This window comes from Thermoascus crustaceus (genome assembly GCF_041956765.1).
Source record: "Thermoascus crustaceus strain CBS 181.67 unplaced genomic scaffold VTN00scaffold_5, whole genome shotgun sequence".
In the NCBI taxonomy this organism is placed as follows: Eukaryota; Fungi; Ascomycota; class Eurotiomycetes; order Eurotiales; family Thermoascaceae; genus Thermoascus; species Thermoascus crustaceus.
Genome location: NW_027192531.1, coordinates 1581978 through 1595022, shown reverse-complemented (window position 1 = coordinate 1595022; position 13045 = coordinate 1581978). Strand labels below are relative to the sequence as shown.

General features: G+C 50.9%; 7 protein-coding genes across 7 annotated transcripts; 2 read left to right on the top strand and 5 right to left on the bottom strand.

Moving 5' to 3' along the window:
• Window positions 1-19: 19 nt before the first annotated feature.
• VTN00DRAFT_8092 (uncharacterized protein) lies at window positions 20-1402 on the bottom strand (the record flags this gene model as incomplete). The annotated part of the gene is made up of 1 exon (XM_069434908.1): window positions 20-1402. One exon carries the CDS (start codon window positions 1400-1402, stop codon window positions 20-22), a length of 1383 nt encoding a protein of 460 aa, XP_069286358.1.
• Window positions 1403-2229: 827 nt separating this feature from the next.
• VTN00DRAFT_8091 (uncharacterized protein) lies at window positions 2230-3904 on the bottom strand (the record flags this gene model as incomplete). The annotated part of the gene is made up of 6 exons (XM_069434907.1): window positions 2230-2441; window positions 2495-2788; window positions 2843-3347; window positions 3401-3524; window positions 3624-3655; window positions 3731-3904. 6 exons carry the CDS (start codon window positions 3902-3904, stop codon window positions 2230-2232), a joined length of 1341 nt encoding a protein of 446 aa, XP_069286357.1.
• A 217-nt stretch (window positions 3905-4121) lies between these two features.
• VTN00DRAFT_8090 (uncharacterized protein) lies at window positions 4122-4971 on the top strand (the record flags this gene model as incomplete). The annotated part of the gene is made up of 3 exons (XM_069434906.1): window positions 4122-4152; window positions 4215-4337; window positions 4415-4971. 3 exons carry the CDS (start codon window positions 4122-4124, stop codon window positions 4969-4971), a joined length of 711 nt encoding a protein of 236 aa, XP_069286356.1.
• A 630-nt stretch (window positions 4972-5601) lies between these two features.
• On the bottom strand, window positions 5602-7028 carry VTN00DRAFT_8089 (uncharacterized protein; the record flags this gene model as incomplete). The annotated part of the gene is made up of 2 exons (XM_069434904.1): window positions 5602-6756; window positions 6825-7028. The coding sequence occupies 2 exons, from the start codon at window positions 7026-7028 to the stop codon at window positions 5602-5604; spliced, it is 1359 nt and encodes a 452-aa protein (XP_069286355.1).
• A 247-nt stretch (window positions 7029-7275) lies between these two features.
• Window positions 7276-8751, top strand: VTN00DRAFT_8088 (uncharacterized protein; the record flags this gene model as incomplete). Its single annotated transcript, XM_069434903.1, has 2 exons — window positions 7276-7612; window positions 7667-8751. The coding sequence occupies 2 exons, from the start codon at window positions 7276-7278 to the stop codon at window positions 8749-8751; spliced, it is 1422 nt and encodes a 473-aa protein (XP_069286354.1).
• Window positions 8752-9186: 435 nt separating this feature from the next.
• Window positions 9187-11165, bottom strand: VTN00DRAFT_8087 (uncharacterized protein; the record flags this gene model as incomplete). Its single annotated transcript, XM_069434902.1, has 6 exons — window positions 9187-10068; window positions 10123-10632; window positions 10688-10702; window positions 10766-10910; window positions 11000-11013; window positions 11073-11165. 6 exons carry the CDS (start codon window positions 11163-11165, stop codon window positions 9187-9189), a joined length of 1659 nt encoding a protein of 552 aa, XP_069286353.1.
• A 532-nt stretch (window positions 11166-11697) lies between these two features.
• Window positions 11698-12875, bottom strand: VTN00DRAFT_8086 (uncharacterized protein; the record flags this gene model as incomplete). The annotated part of the gene is made up of 4 exons (XM_069434901.1): window positions 11698-11752; window positions 11817-12591; window positions 12657-12699; window positions 12750-12875. The coding sequence occupies 4 exons, from the start codon at window positions 12873-12875 to the stop codon at window positions 11698-11700; spliced, it is 999 nt and encodes a 332-aa protein (XP_069286352.1).
• Between the last annotated feature and the right edge of the window lie 170 nt (window positions 12876-13045).

The following is a 13045-nucleotide window of genomic DNA, read 5'->3' as shown; positions in this document are numbered from 1 at the left end:
GGCGGCTCTGAAAATTTTATCAAGCTTTCATACCGATGAATATCAGCCCCGATGACTCCACCATTGCTTTCGCCGGGCCATGCAGAGCGTAGCTGAACGTCGGACAAGCAGGATCCTCCAGCAACATTTCCAAGTCCTCAGTGTCAGGTGGAAGACGGAAACCATTGCCTGCTCGTGGGTAGAGGCGATGTTCCTCGACCTCTTCATATTCTGACTCGTCGGAGGAATCCTCGTCCTTCTTCCGAGTCGAGCGAGCAGATGACGGGCCTGAAGTGGAAGGATTTGTTGCCTGGTTTATGTCTGCCGTGTTGATGATACTGGTAGTCGCATTTGATGGATCTGAGCTCTGGCCTAAAGTCACAGGATTGGTAGCTGCGGTCGAGGAGTTGTCATGTGCGCTTATCGGAGCGTTCGAGCAGAATTTCGATTGTTGTAGATCCCTCAAATTCGAAGGGAATATCGGAAGAGTAGGGTTTCGATCCGATATGGAGACAAGTAGATTGACAAGGGCTGCGTGTGACAGACCAGATAGGTAAGCACGTTTTTCATCTGCTGTAAATTTCTCACCTCCAACTTGTGCTTCCGGAAGCACAGATGGAACTTGAACATGCTCGACAAAAGATCTGACCTGTTCATTTGGAACAGTGTCTGAAGGAATCTCCCCGGTTGCAGAAGCTACCTGCCTGCACTCCCCACAGAACCACTCCATTTCCTTTACTGCTATAACCTCCTTTTCGATTGGGGGATCATGGCAGAATTGATGCCACGCCCGGTTACACTCATCACAGAAGACAATCGCATTGCTCGACGGGCTGTGGCCTCTCTGACAATGGATACAATTGACATTCATCTCCTTCCCTTTGCGATAGAGACGCCTTCGTTTTCGAGCGGACGTAGTTCCAACTGCCGCGCCATCAGACTTATCTGGGGAATTTGTCTTCGGCTTGGTTGTCGCTGCTGGAGCGGCATCAGGAACAAATAAAGAAGGGCGATGGATCTGCCGGCCGAACTTCGTCTGTGTTGCAACTGGAGTGAAGTCGGAGGATTCATCTGAGCTGGAGTCTCCTGCTTTGATTTCATCATCGTCACTTTCGTGGCCACGTCTGCGCTTCTTTAGACGTTTGGCGTTTGCACCATTCTTACGCTGACGGGGAGCAGCCGCCGGTTTTGGCCGCTTCTCAGTTGCAGTCGGTTGGGACGAGGCCGGTGGAGCTGCCGCCAGTAGCTGTAGAGGAGTTGCTGTTGTTTCAACAGGTTTGGGAGCGATGGCAACAAGTCCCGTTTTCGCAGGTTGTTGCGACTGCAGCTCGGGAGCCTTTGGAGGGACGCTGGGCGCTATGCAGGCACTAAAGCTAGCGAAGGGGGGCGTAGGAAGCTCTATGGATGCAGACGAAGCCTTCATCTTGGCGGGCCCTTGCGTATCTAGATCAGGATTATCAAAATTGGGAAATTTTGGTTTAACAAGGGGCTGTGCGTTCAAGCAGGTGATACTCGCAAGAGGACCAGTACCATCTTTGACAGTATCTCTAGCTTTGTGACCATTCACTCGTGCAAGCAGTTCTGTCGTAGCGGCTGACAACTTCGGAATTTGTGAAATAGATGAGACTGAACTTGATTGTCTCGTTGGATTCGGCTCTGATTTAGAAGTCGAGGTAAGGCTGTGTTCAGTAGTTCCTCCGAGTGAATGGGAGCCGTTAGGTGGATGATGCACGTTGTTGCTTAGTGCTGCCGAGGGGCGTTCCGCAGTCTCTATAGACAGGGCTCCTGAAACCCCATCCTGCGCCGACATATCCCCGTTGTTGGAGAATGTACGCAGTGAAAGCCCAGAGGTGTATGTACTTTATCAATTACTTGATTAGCCGTTTAGCGGAGAGAGGAGATGTGGTCTGAAGCGACGATGATGGGTCAGGTCTATATATTCTCACGTGACGGGAAGGAACTCCGCTTGGTTCGGAAAGGGGCCGTTTCGGAGAGAGATATATCAATCGTGATACTATCTTCCGGCATCAATATCTACATGGCTGGATGCGCCATTCCTGCTATACATCAGAGGGTTTCGCCCAGATCTAGACATAATCGTATCGCTGAAGTAATCACGCTGACCTAACTTAATCACTCAACATGCTACCTTGCGAAAGCAACCGAGAGAAGACTCCTGCCGGCTTCCAGCCAGGAAGCCGTTGCTTAAGAAAGACAGGTATATCCAATATCTTCATGATGTCTGAAAATCTACGACACAACTCCTTCCTGTTTCAACTGAGCAATGCGTTCATCGTCGAATTCAAGGAACTCTCGAAGGATCTCATCGGTGTGCTGGCCGAGCGTTGGAGGGGGCGTCCTGATACTAGGTTTGGCATGGGAATACTTGATGGGGGTGTTAACGAGCTTGATTGGGCCGCAATCCGGATGATCGATCTCCTGGACCATCCCTCGTGCCTGGACTGTTGCACTGTCAGCCGTTTAGGCGCCCATTCTGCCTCGAGTGGAAACTCACCGTGTGAGTGATTCAGTGTCCCTTGGATGTCATTAACCGCAGCATAGGGCATGCCGCTCCCTTCGAATATTTCGAGCCATTCCTGCGTCGTTTTCTGCTTCGTTATTTCTTCGATCATGCTATCGAGCTCTACCCGATGCTTCACTCGAACATTGTTTGTAACAAAGCGGGGATCTGTTTTCCATTCAGGATGGCCGAGTCTGTCACTTAGCACACCGAATAGTCTGTCATTCCCGCCTCCGAAAAGGACGTCACCGTCGAGGGTCTTATAACTTCGGTAAGGGACGATGGATGCTGCGAAGCATTAGCCATTTGCAAGTAGAGCCATAATTGGATGGGGTCACGTACGGTGCGCTGTTCCCCATCGCCCGGAATCCTTCTCTCCGCTGATCAATGCTGAGCTCGCCAGGTTTGCTAGAGTAGCGACTTGACAGTCACTCAGACAGGCGTCAATGTGTTGTCCCTTGCCGGTTCTTGCCCGGGCGAGTAGCGCAGCCATAATCGCATTGGAAGTATACAATCCTGTCGTTAGATCTGTTACAGCAACGCCAACTTTCACTGGCGGGCCATCTCTTGACCCTGTGATATGCATCAATCCCATCTCTGCCTCTACCATGACATCGTATCCCGCCCGGTTGCTGTACGGCCCTGTCTGCCCATATCCGGTAATACTTGCATATATCAATTTTGGATTGATGGCACTCAGAGTTTCATAGCCCATGTTGTACTTCTTCAGGTTTCCAGGGAGGTAGTTCTCAACCAAGACATCGCACTCCTTCGCAAGCTTGTGGAGAATCTCGACACCGGACTTGTGGGCAAATGAAAGGCCAATTGATTTTTTGTTGCGGTTTACCTATAATCAAGTCAACCTAAAGATTTTGACAGCATTTTACTTGGCCTTCGTACAGCTAAATAATAAGCGCTTTCGCCGGGACCTTCTTTTGTCCCCTTCTTATACTTTGCATACGGCGGCCCCCAGGCTCGCGTATCATCTCCTCGGACTGGATGCTCGACCTTGATAACTTCGGCTCTATATGGATTCCATATTTCAGTATACAGAATCCAAAGTTTGAAGTAAGGCTCTATTCAGCGCCGCGAGAACTTTGCAGTCAACTCTCGGTGTGCATACCCCAGGTCTGCGAGGATCTGTGTACAATAGGGCTGCAATTTAAGATTAAGGCAAGGTCAGCAGACTAGTAGAAATTACTTAAAAAAAAGTAATGTAGAAATACTTACCCCGGCAAGAACCCTAGTCATGTCAAGAACGCGTATGCCCACCAACGGCAGCGTATCTGGCAGAGGAGTTGCCGTCGAGTAGCCTCGCCTGTGCGCCGCACGTTTGAAGCCATTGACAGACAGGCCCAGCCCCGACCGTCGAGTGACGGCCTGCAATGTGTATGAGACACTCATACTGTCAATAACTGAGATGTGCGTGCTGAACACTTGGAGCTCAGACGGTCTATTCGGAGTACATATATATAACCGAAACCGGGGTCCCGAGACTACGGCGAGAGTCGGCGCCGACCCCACGGTGCCGAGGCCAGTCCGCTTGCTTGACGGTCTTGACGCCGCATTTCCCCGCGCGTCGGCAGCTTCGTTTTTCGAGAAGTCACTCCTTTTTCCCACCATGTTCACCGGTCTTGTTGAGACGATCGGGAGTGAGTCCAAAAAGATGATTCAGGGCTGTACTTGCGGCGTTATAGAGCTGACTTTCTTCTAGCGGTTACGTCGCTCGAGCCCCTCGACACCACCGCAAGCGGGGGCGGGGGGACATCGCTGACGATATCAGATTGCGAGGAGATACTCACGGACGCGCATCTCGGGGACAGTATATGTGTGAACGGTATGAGCAATCAATCGCGACCTTAACACCTACACCCCATGGAAATGAATGAATTGCTGAGACCAGCGTCCGCGAAGGAACATGCCTGACCATCACGGCCTTCGACAAGACCTGGTTCAAGGTCGGAGTTGCTCCCGAAACTCTCCGTCGCACCAACCTAGGTTCTTTGCAGACTAATTCGCGCGTTAACCTTGAGCGCGCCGTGTCTGCGACGACGAGGATGGGCGGTCATTTCGTCCAAGGTCATGTCGATACTACTGCGAAGATCCTCTCCGTCACGCCAGACGGCAACGCGCTTGTTTTCAGGTTACAGCCTAGAGACAAGAGTATATTGAGATATGTCGTCGAGAAGGGTTACATTACTCTCGACGGTGCTAGTTTGACCGTGACGAAGGTCGTGGACGGTGAGGATGGATACTGGGAGGTCATGCTCATCGCCTATACCCAGGAGAAGATCGTTACGGCGGCGAAGAAGCCTGGGGAGGAAGTGAACGTGGAGATTGATATTGTTGGGAAGTACGTGGAGAAGAGCGTCCAGGGCTACTTTTCAGGGACCTCTGGGGGTGATTTTGCCGTCCTTGAGAAAATGGTGGGGCGGATAGTGGAGGAAAAGCTGAAAAAACCAGCAGCTTAATGATACCATATTTATTTTCTTACGTGGAATATTGAGATAAAATCAGTACAAACTTTTCTGCGACAAACCTATTACTCCTGGAAGATCATCTGGACATGTGGATTGACCGCAGGTCGGCCAGAGTAGGAGGTACAGCATTGATATAATCCACGACCTTGATGCTATTAACCGGAGCTTTACTAGCTATCAGGCACGTAGCGTTCTCCACAATGCTTCGACAGACATAGTCAGACTAGCCTCTTGCCCTCCGGGACAAATACCATTTGCTGTCGAGTCATAACAAACTTCTTTTCCACAGTTCGTCTGCAGGTCGAATCAAGTTCGGGATCGGCCATCGACAGGCAAGACACGGAGATAAGTGAAATCGGAGGGCGAACAGTCGCAGCTCTTGTACGTTGCTTTGATTTGACGCTGTAGATAGCGGAGCAGCCACGACTCAATACCACAAGGAGTATGATATCCTCTGCGCTGCCGTCCGAACTCGACAAAGGCTAAGGAATCGAGATCAGGGCATCTGCTCCTTCGAAGGTTCAGGCTGCTGAAATGGGAATAAAACTGCTGTTCGCTGGATAGCCGGGTATTAAAATATTGGACACCAGAGGTAGTCCATGATCTTCATGTCGCTTGGGTTCAGTCTTCTTCCATGGATTCGTCACTATCCTCATCATCCTGTTCGACATCTTCTTCTCCATCAAGGTTATCGCTCTCCCATTCAGAATCCATGTACTCATCCTCGTCTTCCTCATCTTCCTCATCTTCCTCATCTTCCTTAACTTCTTCTCCGTTGGCTTTGGCTTTCGCCTTCTCCTGCTTCTTTCTCTCAATGTTTTCTTTCTGTTCCTTCTTACGTTGCTCCTTTTCCTTTCTTCTGCGGTCCCAAGTCTCATCCATTTCCTTTACTTCATCCTCGGACTTCTTCATGAAATCGTGCCACATAACTCTCCCTCCACACAATCCCTCCTCGACCTTTATCAGCCTCAGCTTCATGCGAGGGCCCAACTCCACCAGTTTCACGGCCCTCTTTTCGACATTCGAAGTGGTTGACAGTTTCTCTGCCTTCTTTTCACCGTTTTTCATGCGCTGCAGCTCCCGCTTGTGCAGGACCTTTTTCGTGGTGGTCCCCGCAACCTCTACCTCCGCATCTGTGTCGAGTTCTGTCTCACTGGCAGACAAGTAACCGGCTGAAGGGTCAAGCAAATAGTCCGCTGCATCATTCAGCTTTCCCAGATCCGGTATCGCAGACTTCTTCTTATCCTTATGACGCAACTCCTTGGGATCAAGGCGTCTGAGTCGTTTGGGTATTCCCGTCTTCCTTGTAGTGATAGCGTAATGTCTCAAATTGAGGATATATGAATCTTGACCATTGCCATCCGATGAAGCGGAATTAAGTTCTCTGTTCAGGAGCATAACGCGGCGGATGGAAGATAGAGGAGTAGTTTGGGGCGAGATCGGGGGGAATAGCGATTGGAAGATAGTCGTAGTGAGAGATTCCAAGCGTTTCGGTATTTTTGCGTTCTCGTCGGCATTCGTCATGAAATTGTTCATAACAAGCAGAGGGGGCGTCCGATGATCCTGGCCACCACCTCTCGGGTGCTTCTGAGCCTTCTCGACGTCTCTGCACAGAGAGTAGCTCTCGACTCTGAAATGAAGCGTCGGCCCACGAGGCGTGAGCGCAAGGCGCATGTTCGTATTCCCTGTGCTGGATTTCGAGAAGAGCAGTAGATGTGTGACACCCAATGGTCCGGCCATCGTTGTATAATCCTTCAACTTGTTGGTTTTGCGTTCCTGAGGTGGGACGAAATGTCAGTATACATCCTGAGCAGGTTATAACATCTTCGCACAGCAAAACTCACCTTCAGACGGCTGGCTGTATCAGGCTCCATCATTAACCGGACATCTTTGACCAGCTGGCTCACGCTCGAACCAACTTCTCCGGCGCCAATCCGGATGACCATAGATTTCGGAGACTTGCTCATGGATGCGGCGCCATTTTTCGCATTGGCCGCGCCGCTCTGCGGCCGAACGTGAGTGCGCTTCTTGACACGTCTCTTGGCCATTTTTGAGGATGGTACCAGGAAGGTAAAAATCCTCTTTTAAGTGAGCCGTTCAGCAGCGTTGGAACTTTTCTTCTACGCTTTGCGGATCTTGGAGTTGGGAAGCAAAATCGGGGAAGCCGCCCGGATCATCGATTTTGCGGCGCGCCAAAATTAATTTTCAAGCTTTATCGCCGGTCGCGCTCGCCAAAAATTCCGCGGGGATTATCAACGATTGCCCGTGCGATCAACCCGAGATAAACACAGAAAAATGCCGGCGCAGAAGAAAAGAAAGATCACCCATGAGGAAGCCTCTGAGGCCTCCAGTGATGCAGAATCCTCACGATCTGAAAGTCTCGCGGAGTCGGGTCACTCGAACAAGCAAAATCAAGATGGCGGAGCTGAAACCGCAAAGAGCGCGCCGAAGACATTTAAAGATTTAGGGATCATTGATTCATTATGTGAAGCCTGTGAGGCCTTGGGATACAAGGCGCCTACTCCTATCCAAGCTGAATCAATCCCGCTAGCTTTACAAGGGCGCGACTTGATCGGCCTGGCAGAGACAGGAAGTGGAAAAACAGCCGCATTTGCTCTGCCGATTTTACAAGGTAGAATTCCTTGAATTCAACAGCCGTGAAGTGCCGAAATCTGACATTGTATAGCTCTTATGGAGAAACCGCAATCGCTATTCGGTCTTGTATTAGCACCGACCCGTGAATTAGCATACCAGATTTCCCAGTCCTTCGAAGCCCTCGGGTCGACGATCGGAGTGAGATGTGCGGTCATCGTCGGAGGCATGGACATGGTGCCGCAAGCCATCGCACTTGGAAAGAAACCTCACATAATCGTTGCGACGCCTGGTCGTTTGATGGACCATCTCGAGAACACGAAGGGATTCTCTCTCCGGACCTTGAAATACCTCGTCATGGACGAGGCGGATCGACTTTTGGATATGGACTTCGGTCCCATCCTCGATAAGATTCTTAAGGTCCTCCCAAGAGAGCGACGAACCTACCTCTTCTCCGCGACTATGAGCTCGAAAGTCGAGTCGTTGCAGCGCGCCTCGCTCAGCAATCCGCTCCGAGTCTCCGTCTCCTCGAACAAATACCAGACCGTCTCTACCCTGCTCCAATCCTACCTCTTCTTCCCCCACAAATACAAGGACATCTACCTTGTGTACCTCCTGAACGAATTCGCTGGCCAGTCCGCCATCGTCTTCACCCGAACCGTCCACGAGACACAGCGTCTCGCGTTCCTTCTCCGTGCTCTCGGATTCGGAGCGATCCCGCTGCACGGGCAGCTCTCCCAGTCCGCTCGTTTGGGCGCGCTGGGCAAGTTCCGGTCCCGCAGCCGTGACATCCTCATCGCGACCGACGTTGCGGCACGTGGTCTTGATATCCCCTCCGTCGACGTGGTTCTGAACTTCGACCTGCCGACAGACAGCAAGACCTACATCCACCGAGTAGGTCGAACGGCGCGTGCTGGAAAGAGCGGAAAGGCAATCAGTCTTGTGACGCAATATGATGTCGAGATCTGGCTGCGGATTGAGACCGCGTTGGGCAAGAAGCTGAAGGAGTATGAGGTCGAGAAGGATGAGGTCATGGTTCTGGCTGAGCGTGTCGGGGAAGCGCAGCGCCAGGCGATCACGGAGATGAAAGACCTGCAGGAGAAGAAGGGCATGAAAGGTAAAAAACCGGGCAAGGGTTCGAAGCGGTCTCGGGATGATATGGATGCAGAGGAGGGTTAAGCTATCGTGCATTATTCCGCATTCATCGTTCTTGATACAGCCAAAAGTATCATGACTTTTACGTTCTTGGGATTTCTCGGGAAAATTCTTTTCTTCTCTTCATCTAATTGGTACAAAATAATTAATTTAAAATTATAACCATCGACCTACAACCTATGGATAGTTAAGGGATTTCTTAGTGTATGCAGGATTTACTCTTCTCGCATAAGTCGTCTGCTACCTCTTTCTGGAGTGAAAAAGGACAGCGACCATGCTTGACAATCAATAGATTCACTTCTCATGGTTTCGCATTTCCCCTCGTTTCCTATCTAGTAGATAGACGCACCGTATATCCACCAGCCATCCCATAGCACACGAGACGCCATAATGACGTCGGAGACATAAGAGGTATCAGAGCTATAATGGACGCGGAGAACAGAGAAGCATGCTGAACGCTTAAGAAGACTGCAGAACCTCCTTAACAGTACCAGCATCACGAACAGCATTCGCCACGCGAGTTGCAAGGTCGTCAGCTTCGGATCGGCTCGCGGCTTCAGCATAGACACGGACAGCATCCTCGGTTCCACTGGCGCGTGCAAAACTCCTTCCCTTGTTGTACCGGGATTGGAGAGAGTCGATCTTCGCCTGAAGTCCAGGCGGCGACTCCAGCTTACGCTCAGCGTCAACAGCCTTGAATATGGAACGGTCAGCGACCTCAACACGAACGAGACGAGAAGGCAGGTCCGTGTAAGTGCCGAGCCACTCCTTGAGACTCCAGTTCTTGTGAGCAAGGATGACCTCGACCAGGAGCATATCCGACAAAGCATCGCCGACGGCTTGGTTGATGAGATCAGTAAGCCCCCTAAGACATTCTAGAGCATGCTGCTGCGCCGGAGACTGGGGCTCTGTGCTTCTGATAATCTTCAGAGCGTTTTCAGAGAAGGTGATTGTGCCGTGACCATTGGCTTCGAAGTAAACACCAACATCGAAGCGCAGAGCGGCATGATGAAGATGCTTCACACCAGTATTTGTGCACACAGGCGAAAGCTTAAGTACCTTCTCGATGTAATCAGTGCTCGAGCCATTTGCATAGGCAGTTTGAATAACACCAATTTTGAGCTTCTGCGCGATGCCAGCGCTGCGTGCCAGATCACCGATGAACGAAGCGGCAAGAGTAGCAATACGGTCTCCATCAAGAAGCCTGAAGACATTGCCCTCATCGATAAAGTAGTAGATCAGGCGATCGGCATCGCCATCCAGGGATGCACAGCGATCGAGCACAGCTGCCTTTGAAGACGGTGGAGCGCGCTGCTTCGTCTTCACGTAGTCCGCACCACACTAGATAAAAAGTCAGCTGGTCAGCTGAAAACCTGGAGCATGGGAAGCACACACCTCGAAGTTCAAGCTGTCAGGGTTAATAACGTTGTCATTAACGACCTTGATGTCGATGCTACCTTCTTCTTCGGCACTTGGCAAGTATTTGATCAGCTCCCTCAGCTTGGGGCCGCCGACGCCATTTGCGCAGTCAACGGTAAGAGACCCCTTGATCTTGGCACCCTTCATAACCCTCTTGAAGGCCTCTGCAAGCTTCTCGTAATAGCCCTGCTCAGTAGGCTCTCCATATTCATACTGAGTACCCAAGGTATTCTTGCAACGGACGATGTAGTGAAGTTGCGGCGTAGTCAAGAATTTCAGATCGAGGAATTCTACCTCGGAGGCAGTGAGGGCAGCATTAAGGACACCCACGAGGCGTGCACCGGAAGCACGGGTATCCCGAGCAAAAACCACCCGCGCAGGATTGTTCATGTTGATGTCAATTTCCTTGATGAGTTCATCGTAGACATCACCGATGTTCTCGAGCGGAGAGTTTGCGAGTTTGGTAGCGTAAGCTTCCCATTCGGCCTGATAGAAGGTGAGCAATCAAATGGAACTTAAGAAATACAATATCAAAACTCACTTCCAGCATCTCACCCTGTAGACTTCATATGTCAGTAGGCGGTATCTTTAGTGTTGCTGAGAAGCTAACTTCACCCACCATAGGATCAACCAACTTCACGCCATTGTCGTCAGCTGGGTTGTGACTCGCTGTGACCATGACACCAATCCACTGTCCATTGAGCTTTTTAGAACGGAGTCCAGCGAGCAGACCCACGGCGAAGACCACGGTGTTGAGAAGGTCACTATTTCGGCACGAGATACTTGTCAGAAACGGCGATCGGAGGATACATGCACGGGACGTGGGGTTGATCTGATCGTTCGAAATACTTACGCCTTCATCCGGAACTGCGGCAATCTTTAAGTCAGCAAGTCCCTATTGACAACCATGCAAGGTAACTACTAACTCCTGCAGTGCCATACTGGAACACCTTCCCTTCCGGCTTTACATACTTCAGAGCTGCCTCGGAGATCGCCTTTCTGACAGCTGGGGACGCCATTGCGGCGCGGATGTGTGCAATCTAAGAAGGGTATCTTGTCTCTAAGTCGACGGGAAGTGACAATCGGAGGGAGGTAAGATAGAAAAAAAAAGCTGACGGAGACCGACACAGTGCTGAAGAAAGAACGTTGGCGAATAGACGATGGCTATGGAAACACGGTGTGTATCACCGCTCGGACCAAGAGCACCTTAGGCGGTGAAGTGGGGGAGGGCGGGCAGGAGTGGCAGAACGCTCCGCCGCGGTGGCGTTGCTCCACTCCGCACGAGGCCGAAACCTTTGCCCCTGTTCTGGCCCTACGCAGAACGGAGACGTTGGATATCTCAAGATGGTCTGGCCGAAGTCTCAATCAAACAGGGTGAATCAATTAATATAACTTCTATTAGCGACCGGTCACCTAATCCATGCATCGGCGCCAGTGGGCAGGTAATCTCACAGGTTCCTCCCAATATTATTATACTCCAAACATCAACCCACTAGACTACGCTCAATACAGGAATTGAGAATTAGAACGTAAAAGGAAGAAAGAAATGGATTACGCTTTCAACCGTTCCCCAGTAATGTCATCTTGAGCATCTTTGATCAGGAACCTGGAGAAAAGTAGCATGTCAGCTTGGCCGTTAAAAGGAAAATGAGATTCATCAGGCCACTCACGAGTACCACCATGCTGTAGGTACAACTGTCCCCAGGTGCCACATGCTATGCGCGTCGATCAATCCGCCCCACGGGGGAAAGTCCAGAAGCTCAAGGCTCATGGCCAACATGATCCAAGCGACAATCATTCCGGGCCAGGCAGTCCATGATTTGAGCATCTTCCTGTAACGAGATATACTGAACCATGTCCACAGCACGTTCTGGATGATCCCAACCACTACGTTCGCAGCCATGTTGTAGGTATAATCCCAGGACCAAAAACTCAGATAGCTCACGTGCATGAGGTATAGAGTGATACAAGTCGTTGTCCAATAACGACATAAACTTGACTTGTATCGCGGGCTCGGTTGATCGAGGCGGAATACCCTGATTACTGAGAGGAAAAGGCCGTACATGACACTTGCACCTGCCGCGAAGTAGTCCAGTTTCTCAGTCCAAGGAAGATCCCTTGTGTGGAACAGCATGCTGAAAGTCCAGCTTGCCAGCCCACAATATCCAAGACCCAGGTAGTATTTCCGTAGGGGATAGGAGGCCGGGATTGACTCTCGGACCTTTGCCATACCCTGGTAGTGGGCAAGGAAGTTAAAAAAGGAAAAGAGGACAGAGAATGGCTCCTGCATGCCCATAATTCTATGGAAAGGCCACTTTCCGTGGAATTGAACCACAGGGTTGAGCATTGGGGGTTCTCGCGAGACCCTACGATCGGTGATAACATGTTGACAAGTATAGTCGCATTCGGCCGGGCAAGTCCATAGCAATAGGCGGAGGTAAAGCGCTATCAGAACGGAACCATAAGTAGCTGCTTAACACACAAGAGTGGGCTGGTTTGAGTATACTTACGCAGGACTGAGTCTCCCTGCTCGCAGTTTTCAGCCACGCATACCTTCTAGGCGTTAGCTCTGCTCCTTGAAACTATCGGGTGCGGTTGGTTACCTTGACACATTCTTTGAACTCAGGGAGCCTATCTCCCAGGGATGCAGTGGATGTCCCTATTAGACAAGCAAAGAAAAGGAACGCAGAAATGCTGCGGAGACTCAACCTCCCCGCTGTGGGAAGCATTATGGTCTTAACTGTGGTCGGGTTCCCCGATGAAACGCGTAAAGGAGAAGAGCGTTACACAGGCCCGGGCGGAGTGGAACGGCATTTTGGGACTCTCGGTCTTGGCATCTACAGGTATACGGAGCACTGCCTAGTAGGTACATACTAGGAATAGGCAGCCCTGGCTGCAG